The sequence below is a fragment of the Micropterus dolomieu genome, linkage group LG21, assembly GCF_021292245.1.
Source record: "Micropterus dolomieu isolate WLL.071019.BEF.003 ecotype Adirondacks linkage group LG21, ASM2129224v1, whole genome shotgun sequence".
Lineage (NCBI taxonomy): Eukaryota > Metazoa > Chordata > Actinopteri > Centrarchiformes > Centrarchidae > Micropterus > Micropterus dolomieu.
This window is the reverse complement of record NC_060170.1, coordinates 35,679,973-35,689,825: the sequence shown is the minus strand read 5'-3', so window position 1 is coordinate 35,689,825 and position 9,853 is coordinate 35,679,973. Positions and strand designations below refer to the sequence as shown.

At 48.3% G+C, this 9,853-nt stretch overlaps 1 protein-coding gene and 1 pseudogene across 8 annotated transcripts in view; both read left to right on the top strand.

Moving 5' to 3' along the window:
- LOC123960208 overlaps positions 1 to 4,486 on the top strand; it is a 14,060-nt gene extending 9,574 nt beyond the window's left edge. For all 8 annotated transcript variants that reach the window (XR_006822458.1, XR_006822457.1, XR_006822460.1 and 5 more), the window contains one exon: positions 3,022 to 4,486. Coding sequence is in view for 3 of the 8 variants with exons in the window: in XM_046034853.1 (XP_045890809.1) it covers positions 3,022 to 3,221 (200 nt within the window). In the remaining 5 variants the exon portion in view is untranslated. The remainder of the gene's footprint in view (positions 1 to 3,021) is intronic.
- A 2,371-nt stretch (positions 4,487 to 6,857) lies between these two features.
- Positions 6,858 to 9,853, top strand: part of LOC123960371 — a 12,360-nt pseudogene continuing 9,364 nt past the window's right edge.

Sequence of the window (9,853 nt, the reverse complement as noted above, 5' to 3'; positions counted from 1 at the left end):
GTCTGTCTGTCTGTCTGTTCACCTGTCTGTCTGTTCGTGTGTCTGTCTGTCTGTCTGTTCACCTGTCTGTCTGTTCGTGTGTCTGTCTGTCTGTCTGTCTGTTCACCTGTCTGTCTGTTCGTGTGTCTGTCTGTCTGTCTGTCTGTCTGTTCACCTGTCTGTCTGTTCGTGTGTCTGTCTGTCTGTCTGTTCACCTGTCTGTCTGTTCGTGTGTCTGTCTGTCTGTCTGTTCACCTGTCTGTCTGTTCGTGTGTCTGTCTGTCTGTCTATCTGTTTACCTGTCTGTCTGTTCGTGTGTCTGTCTGTCTGTCTATCTGTTTACCTGTCTGTCTGTTCGTGTGTCTGCCTGTCTGTCTGTTTACCTGTCTGTCTGTTCGTGTGTCTGTCTGCCTGTCTGTTCGTCTGTCTGTCTGTTCACCTGTCTGTCTGTTTGTCTGTCTGTCTGTTTACCTGTCTGTCTGTTCGTCTGTCTGTCTGTCTGTTTACCTGTCTGTCTGTTTGTCTGTCTGTCTGTTCACCTGTCTGTCTGTTCGTCTGTCTGTTCGTCTGTCTGTTCGTCTGTCTGTCTGTTCACCTGTCTGTCTGTCTGTCTGTCTGGTCACCTGTCTGTCTGTCTGGTCACCTGTCTGTCTGTTTACCTGTCTGTCTGTCTGTTTACCTGTCTGTCTGGTCACCTGTCTGTCTGTTCGTCTGTCTGTCTGGTCACCTGTCTGTCTGTCTGTTTACCTGTCTGTCTGTCTGTCTGTTTACCTGTCTGTCTGTTTACCTGTCTGTCTGTCTGTTTACCTGTCTGTCTGGTCACCTGTCTGTCTGTTTACCTGTCTGTTCGTCTGTCTGTCTGTCTGTTCGTCTGTCTGTCTGTCTGTTCGTCTGTCTGTCTGTTCGTCTGTCTGTCTGTCTGTTCGTCTGTCTGTCTGTTCGTCCGTCTGTCTGTCTGTTCGTCTGTCTGTCTGTTCGTCTGTCTGTCTGTTCGTCCGTCTGTCTGTCTGTTCGCCTGTCTGTCTGTTCGTCTGTCTGTCTGTTCGTCTGTCTGTCTGTCTGTTCGCCTGTCTGTCTGTTCGCCTGTCTGTCTGTCTGTTCGCCTGTCTGTTCGTCTGTTCGTCTGTCTGTCTGTCTGTTCGTCTGTCTGTCTGTCTGTTCGTCTGTCTGTCTGTCTGTTCGTCTGTCTGTCTGTTCGTCTGTCTGTCTGTCTGTTCGCCTGTCTGTCTGTTTGCCTGTCTGTCTGTTCGCCTGTCTGTCTGGTCACCTGTCTGTCTGTCTGGTCACCTGTCTGTCTGTCTGGTCACCTGTCTGTCTGTCTGTTCGTCTGTCTGTTCGTCTGTCTGTCTGGTCACCTGTCTGTCTGTCTGTTCGTCTGTCTGTCTGTTCGTCTGTCTGTCTGTTCGTCTGTCTGTCTGTCTGTTCGCCTGTCTGTCTGTCTGTTCGCCTGTCTGTCTGTCTGTTCGCCTGTCTGTCTGTTCACCTGTCTGTCTGTTTACCTGTCTGTCTGTCTGTTCGTCTGTCTGTCTGTTTACCTGTCTGTCTGTTCGTCTGTCTGTCTGTCTGTTCGTCTGTCTGTCTGTCTGTTCACCTGTCTGTCTGTTTACCTGTCTGTCTGTCTGTTCGTCTGTCTGTCTGTTTACCTGTCTGTCTGTTCGTCTGTCTGTCTGTCTGTTCGTCTGTCTGTCTGTCTGTTCACCTGTCTGTCTGTTTACCTGTCTGTCTGTCTGTTCGTCTGTCTGTCTGTTTACCTGTCTGTCTGTTCGTCTGTCTGTCTGTCTGTTCGTCTGTCTGTCTGTCTGTTCACCTGTCTGTCTGTTTACCTGTCTGTCTGTCTGTTCGTCTGTCTGTCTGTTTACCTGTCTGTCTGTTCGTCTGTCTGTCTGTCTGTTCGTCTGTCTGTCTGTCTGTTCACCTGTCTGTCTGTTTACCTGTCTGTCTGTCTGTTCGTCTGTCTGTCTGTTTACCTGTCTGTCTGTTCGTCTGTCTGTCTGTCTGTTCGTCTGTCTGTCTGTCTGTTCACCTGTCTGTCTGTTTACCTGTCTGTCTGTCTGTTCGTCTGTCTGTCTGTTTACCTGTCTGTCTGTTCGTCTGTCTGTCTGTCTGTTCGTCTGTCTGTCTGTCTGTTCACCTGTCTGTCTGTTTACCTGTCTGTCTGTCTGTTCGTCTGTCTGTCTGTTTACCTGTCTGTCTGTTCGTCTGTCTGTCTGTCTGTTCGTCTGTCTGTCTGTCTGTTCACCTGTCTGTCTGTTTACCTGTCTGTCTGTCTGTTCGTCTGTCTGTCTGTTTACCTGTCTGTCTGTTCGTCTGTCTGTCTGTCTGTTCGTCTGTCTGTCTGTCTGTTCACCTGTCTGTCTGTTTACCTGTCTGTCTGTCTGTTCGTCTGTCTGTCTGTTTACCTGTCTGTCTGTTCGTCTGTCTGTCTGTCTGTTCGTCTGTCTGTCTGTCTGTCTGGTCACCTGTCTGTCTCTGAAAACTACAGTACCCATGAGCCTCTGCTGCTCTTGCAGGATGAACAGCCTGTATCTCAGTGTTTGGCTGCTTCATGTAGAATTTAACGGCAGCAACATGTTGGATGTTATTTCAAAGTTTTGACCTCTTATTCCTCTGAAACAGGTTTTTTGCTTGGAGACCCGACTTTCTCTAAACCAGTGTGACGGTCAGTCAGTCTGGGATTGTTGGGTTGAGTTTATAACACCGTACAGGAAAAGCTCGTGTTTGATGATCTTCAAACGTCCAGTATCTACCGTGCATGAGCTCTCACCTGTTCGCCTGCTTACAGGTGTCGCCTAAACCTTCTGTCCGCTGTCTCGTCGAGATGCTGCAGCCACGAGAGCAGGAGGCAGAGTCTTGTTTTTATCTCATTCTGAAAGTTGTGTCTGTAGATTAATAACGGCAGCCGGCGCAGGCTGCAGCGCGTCATTCGCTCTGTTAACAAGGTGACTGGATCGGCACTTTGTAAACATCCAGCCATCTGGTTTTATCGTTCTGCTCCCTGTATGTTTAAAAATTAAACTCCTCCCTCTCTCTCCGCTCCTGTAGAGTCCCTGGACCTGGTCTTGTCTCGGGGATGCGCGACGTCTCGTCACTGTCAGCAGACGGAGCTTCCCGGAGTGTCGGTCGCTTGCTGCGATTGGTCGCTGTGTAATGTCGGGTGGCGGTGGGCGGGGTCGCTCGCTACCGTGATCCTCAGCTTCATCACCGGCGGCTGGTTTCCTCTGCGGGATCTGGCGGCACGCTGAGAACTGATCCTGGATCCGTGCCGGGCCGCAGGCTGGAGGCGGAACAGCTGCAGGTGTTCGTCTTTATTATTTCTCTGTGCCGGATGCACGAGGCTGACGCTGCAGAGAGTTTACAGAAGCAAGAGACTCAGCATTTAACAGCTCTGACCTTTTCCTTTGGGTCAGTACTCACATTTCTCCCTGAACACAGAAATCCCACACGTGCCATCATGAAACCCGGCTGGGTTGTGTGCTCGTTTGATCTGCTTTTGGCGCCGACCCGAGTGCGGCCGCTACGTTCACACCTGCCGGCCGCACCGAGGGGGAAACGACCTTTGGTGCGACTCAACAGAAGTAAGTGAGGCAGCTGGGAAAAAGCCCCCTGAGGCTGTGTTTAATTTAATCCTCGCGCGGGTTTTTATCTCTGGACAACCGAACACTGACAACGCCAATAAACACAACGAGCAAATAACTCCAGCTGTATGAACCCAAAGGAAACATGCTGCTGTGGTTAAATAACAATAAACGGATCAAACTGATGCTGAAATAACATGATGCAGATCTGTTAAACATGCTTTGTCAGCAGGACAGCAGCTGTTAAACCGTTTGTTTTCTGAATGGAGTTTGGTTCGATCAGGGCTACGTTACGCTAACCTGTTCACAGTAAAGTACAACCACAGCTGGAATAAAGTTACAGACACACGTTTTCTGAACTCACCAGGTAGTTCAGCTTCCTCGCTTTCTTTTCTCCAGCAATGTCCACTTTTCAGGTTTTTATATAAATAGTCCTGCAGCGCTAACGACAGCAACAGTGGAACCGGATGTGCACGGAAGCTCCAGTGAAGATAAATCAGCGTTTAAAACCCGAAAACTAAAGTAAAAGGCTGATTTCATGAAAGCAGTTTAACTCTGAGCTGCTCTCGCGGGTAAACGGCTCAGCTGTCCAGATTCTGCTCTGCACTTTCCCGTACTTCAGCAGCTCTCCGTCGGCCAGCGGCGTTTCACTCCCCCGCTCTGCCCGGTCTTCTCCACACGGCGCTCTGAAGCTCCGAAACGCTGGATTCGCTTTCAGTGTGAAGACGCCATGAACCCCGACGTCCCCCGGGACCTTTTGTCCATCGGTCTCTCCCTCATTTCCTGTCCCCTCTCTCTCTCTGATGGAGTAACAACACCATTAACGAGGAGATGGACAGGATGTGATTGGTTCAGGTATAAAGACGCTGTCTGGATGACATAAGTTTGTTTTGTTCCTGCTTGTCATTTCCCCAATAAACTGATCAAACTGACCAACATATTGTATTTGTCTGTATTTATATTTGCATTTCTGAACAGTGAAGCTTGTCCTGACTTTGACCTTATTGTTTTTGGCCACCTTCTCTTGCCGTATGACTGTAACCTTCCTATCACGCATGCGCAGTAGCAGCCACGTGCTCGAGGAAAGGGCAGGCGAGCAGATCTGATGGACGCAGCGGGTACGACCGCAGCGACGACGGGATCTGAGATGTTCGGTCGATCAAAATGACAAGGACCGCCTGAGTGTGAAGGCGGCAGAGAGCAAGCGTGGAGGACTGAAACGTTTATATCTGTGTGAAATGTTTCCCACTCGGGTCAGAACGGAAGAAGACAGAGCAGCAAGTGGCGTCCCGAGTTCGGAGGAAGACGCGGAGTTTCAGGTTGCTGAAGGTGTTTGAGAGGCGGCGACGCTGAAACACGTGAGGGGAGTGTCTGTTTGAAGATAATCATCATCACACAGCGTCATTAAGCAAAAGCTAAATAGTTGAATAAACGCAGTGTGTAATACGGTGACTGTTCCTCTGGTGTTTACCGTTTTCTTCTTCTCTCGCTTCCGGGCTTCCCTGGTAACCCTGGTAACCTCCGTGTTTCACGTCATACCGCTATGAACTGTGGGCAATTCCCTCAGGCAAAGTCTGCAGAAATGCGGACTTACGAAAAGGCTCTATAGAGAGCCTAAGTCCCTCCCCTTCAGGTGGACCACCATGGGACCTTATTACGGAAAAATACTGTACGGTAGTCAACGGCGAGGGACAACAAATGTTTTGATGCCGTTTGAATCGTGCCCTGAATCGCACACGCGATGTTTGTCAATTTAAAAGATACATTTTAAAGTCAAGAAAGTCGCAGTTTGATGTAAAACTGTTGAGGTATCAGACTTTGAAAATACGGAATTACAAAGACCACAAACCCAAAAGTCGCAAATGTGACGTCATAACTGTCTCTTAACGACTGAAGCTAACGTTTCTGAAGCTAACGTTTCTGAAGCTAACGTTTCTGAAGCTAACGTCTAAAAACTTCCATGAGCGGATGATGTGATAAAAGGACTGAGAGTCGTTGAGATATATTTCTGCGTGGAACACAGCTGAGTTATCCAGCTAGTAGCCACCAAGCAACAAACGTTAGCTTAGCATTACCGCGCTAACATGTTTGGGCGAGACGAGAGATGCAGTTCGTTTAACAGTTTTCACACAAAACCGCACGTAACTTCACTGTTTTACGACAAAATGTGACTTTCTTGACCAGCAAAATTACATTTTAAACTGACCAACATCGTGTGTGATTCAAGGCTCGATTCTAACGGGATAAAAAAATAAGTTGTCTCTCGCCGTTGACTCCCGTACATATTTTACCGAAGTAAGGTCCCATGAGCCGGAGGCGGAGGCGAGTGACTTCTGTCCTGGGCTCAAAATGTCCACGAGAGAGCCCTCGCGCACTTGACGGTTTGACAGTGGGACGGCCCTAAAGCCCTCACGGGCGTCCCGGGAACGCGCCTCAGAGTCTGTGAGTCTGTGAGGGTGGACGTGATTGGGCCAGAGTCACCACGCAGAGGGAAGGATGGACTCCACCCCTGAGTTACAGAACAGACACTGAATGGGCAATAAAGCAATACTGATCCTCAATAACAATATAACAAATGTTCAATGAATGTTTGATTTATTTTAATCACGAATGAATTAGCACTTCATTTTTCTATTAAGATATTTGTTTTGTGGAGGAAAAGAAACTGAAAAAGATTTAGTAAGTATAGTTTTATAGTAAGTAAGGATTTTATCAGAATAGTTCTGAATGTTCTGCTGTTTGGCTTCAAGTGTTTGTTCTGACCAGAAAGAAAAGTTTAAAAAACACAATTAACAATCAGGTTTCTTTATTTATTTTCACCCAGGAGCTAAAATCAGAGATCAAAGAAATGATCGATATCGAATGATGCGAAGTTTTTTTATCTTTATTTTTTGATATCGTTTTTGGTCGCACAGGGGGAATATTTCATCCAGGAGGTGGCGCTCAGGCAACGTTTTAAATGCCAACCGCCATAAACCACGAAGAAGAAGAACCATTGGAGGGCGGAAGCAGCTACGTGCTCTCCGGCACGTTCTGGTGGCTAACTGAAGCTAACAGGCTATTCTGCTGCTGCAGGGGTCCGATCCAGCACAGAGTCTGGCTTTGTTCAGACCCGGTTCAGGCCGTGAACTGTAGCTCCGGCAGCAGAGAATCAAAACAGAGCTAACGCTGAAGCTAGCTGGAGCTAACAGCTAGCCGGAGCTAACAGCTAGCCGGAGCTAACTGCTAGCCGGAGCTAACTGCTAGCCGGAGCTAACTGCTAGCCGGAGCTAACGCTGGTTAGCAGCCTGAGAGCTGAGCGACATGGCGACAGAGGAGAAGAAACCAGAGACTGAAAACAAGCCGCCTTCATCCTCCTCAGGGTCCGGCAGCAAGGTGAGTCCGCCGGACTCCGGGACAGCCGGTCCGGTGAGCTAACTGTGAGCTAACAGTTAGCTCTTAGACCTGAGACCCAGCAGGGTCCGGATCCGGGCCTGTGTCTAATATCTTTGTTTATATTTGGAAAACACGCTGTAGCCTAACTAACGTGACTTACTGCCAACTTGGATAGAAAATGAAGAGAATTTTGTAATTATCCTCATGACTCTGCATTATTTACTTGCTGTGAAGGCACCAGTCCACTCTTTTTACCTGTTAAAATACCTTTAAATGGCCAAAACAACTCTTAACATGCAGCATTTCACCTGCCAGAAAGTGACTGAAGCCTTTTGTTATTGACTGAAAGGTTATTTCTGCCCTGAAATTAGTTGATTTCATTCATGAGTTATGTTTGACAGATTGTAGCTCACCTAGTACTTTTTACCTGTTAAAATACCTTTAAATGGCCGATACAACCCAAAACATGAGTAGACTATTTCACCTGCCAGGAGACTGGGCGATCCAGCTCCAGCAGACGGCAGATGATCCGTGTTCGAGACCAGCTGCAAATAGCGACGTGTTTAATTATTGATTAGCTGGTCAGATGTTGAATTCTGTTTCAGGGACTAGAACAACGACTCTGATCTAGACCTTGGTGTGAGACCGTTTCTGTGGTCTCTGTGATGAAGGACGGGTTCTGGTCTCAGCGTGCGCACGGGTCCGGCCTTCCCCCCTGAATGTTTACAGACCTGAAACCTGTTCCTGTGTTCTCATCATTATCAGGCCTGCAGCTTGTTGATGGGGACCAGGAACAGGGTCCACATCTCCCAGATCCTGGACTCTCCTCCCTGGTGACGGCTCAGATGTAGAGTGGATTTGAAGGTGCTGCTAGTAGTTCTCAGGGCCTTACACGGACCTGCTCCATCCAGATCTCCTGACGTTGTTTCTCCTCTAAGCTCCTTATACCAACAGGGGTGTTAAATTCTTTTTTTGTGGACGAGTCTTCCTGCAGCTGAAGTAACGAGGACACGATGCAGATTTGTTAAAAATATGAGTTCGTGTTCTGTCAGGTCTGTCAGCAGGACGACAAGCAGACAACTTTTAAAAGGTCTGTTTTCTGAATGGAGTTTGGCTCCATCAGGGCGGCGCTGGAATCTTTCTGTCCTTCAGGCTCCGCCCACACTCCTACGTCTTTGTTTTAAACTCAGACCTCCTGCTACGTCTCCTCCTGCGTCCGCGTTCGTGCTGACAGCTGGTGACGCTCCCGTCTGGCTCTCTGATTGGCTCTGATCAGTCAGTCAAAGCAGGAACACGATGCTGCTGACAGAGTTTTACTAAAGTATTGCGTAAATAACACTTCTACTCTTGTACTCTGCATGTCTCCGTATTTACTTTGCGTCGACTCGCAGCCTGTTTCCCGCCACATCAGTTCCGCCTCGCTGCTCTGCGTGCGTCTCTAAGGGAACGTTCTTCTGCAGCCGGGTATTCATCTCTGTCCTCCACACTCCGAAGCGGTCGGTGGCGTCAGAAAGTCACGTCTCTCCTCGTGTTGGCGTTGACTTTGCACGTCATCGTGTTGTGTGTGAAAGCGGCATCAAATCTTCAGACCAGTTCCTTTTAGCCGTTCCACAGTCTGGGATTAAAACAAAGGCCCCGGCCCCCCACAGAGACGTTTAATCATCTGCGTCTGCTCAGGGACGCGTGTTTATCTTGTTTTGACATATTTAGGTTTTTATTTGATTGGTCTGTTTATTAATTGCTTTTTAAAGGAGCTTGATAAATAAATTGTTCATGTCAGTGTGAACGTAGTCCAGGCTGGCCCATCAGGTCCAGGCGGGCCCATCAGGTCCAGGCGGGCCCATCAGGTCCAGGCGGGCCCATCAGGTCCAGGCGGGCCCATCAGGTCCAGGCGGGCCCATCCAGAGGTTTCTGTTTCTCATGTTGGTGGTCCTGCTCTGTGAAGATCTTGAAGCTGCTGTCGGTCTCTCCTCAGGTACTAACCAGGTGTTTCCAGTCCGGCCAAACCGAACTACACGGTGAAGTTGACGCTGGCAGGACACACGAAGGCCGTCACTTCTGTCAAGTTCAGCCCCAACGGAGAGTGGCTCGCCAGCTCCTGTAAGACCCCACACACCTCCTCCTAGCTCCTGCTGTCAGGCCTTTAAAGAGTCCACCTGGAGCCGGCAGAACGGCTGTGGTGCCGTTACTTTACTGACTCGCCTACGCTGTTATCTCGGGGGGCCAGCAGGAGCTGACCGACGTTTAGAGAGCAGGACGTCAGAGTAAAGTCTCTCAGCTGTAACGGCTTTCAGGCGCTTTATTAATGAATGAAACAGAAGCAGGTTTCAGCTGCTTGACTCTCTGCAGCAGATCTACATAAATAATAATAATAATAATAATAATAATCCTTATTTGTAGAGCACTTTTCAAAAACAAGTTACAAAGTGCTTTAACAAGTGTAAAGAATAATACAAAAAAACAAGATAAGAGCATGAAAATTTAATATAAAATTAATAAACTAAAAGGGATAAAATAAAGTCAAATAAGATCGGGAAAAGCTCTCCTATAAAAGTATGTTTTAAGAAGGGACTTAAAAGAGTTCACTGACTCAGCCGACCTGATTTCCTCGGGCAGGCTGTTCCAGAGCCTCGGGGCCCTGACAGCAAACGCTCTGTCCCCTTTAGTTTTCAGTCGAGACTCTGGAACAGACAACAGACCTCTGCCCGAGGATCTCAAGGTACGTGCTGGTGCGTATGGGACTAAAAGGTCAGAAATATAACAAGGCGAGAGGCCATGAAGAGCTTTAAAAGTGATCAATAGAATTTTAAAGTCAATTCTAAAACATACTGGGAGCCAGTGTAATGAAGCTAAAATAGGAGTAATGTGGTCATATTTCTTTGTTCTGGTTAAAAGCCTGGCAGCTGAGTTCTGGACAGTCTGGA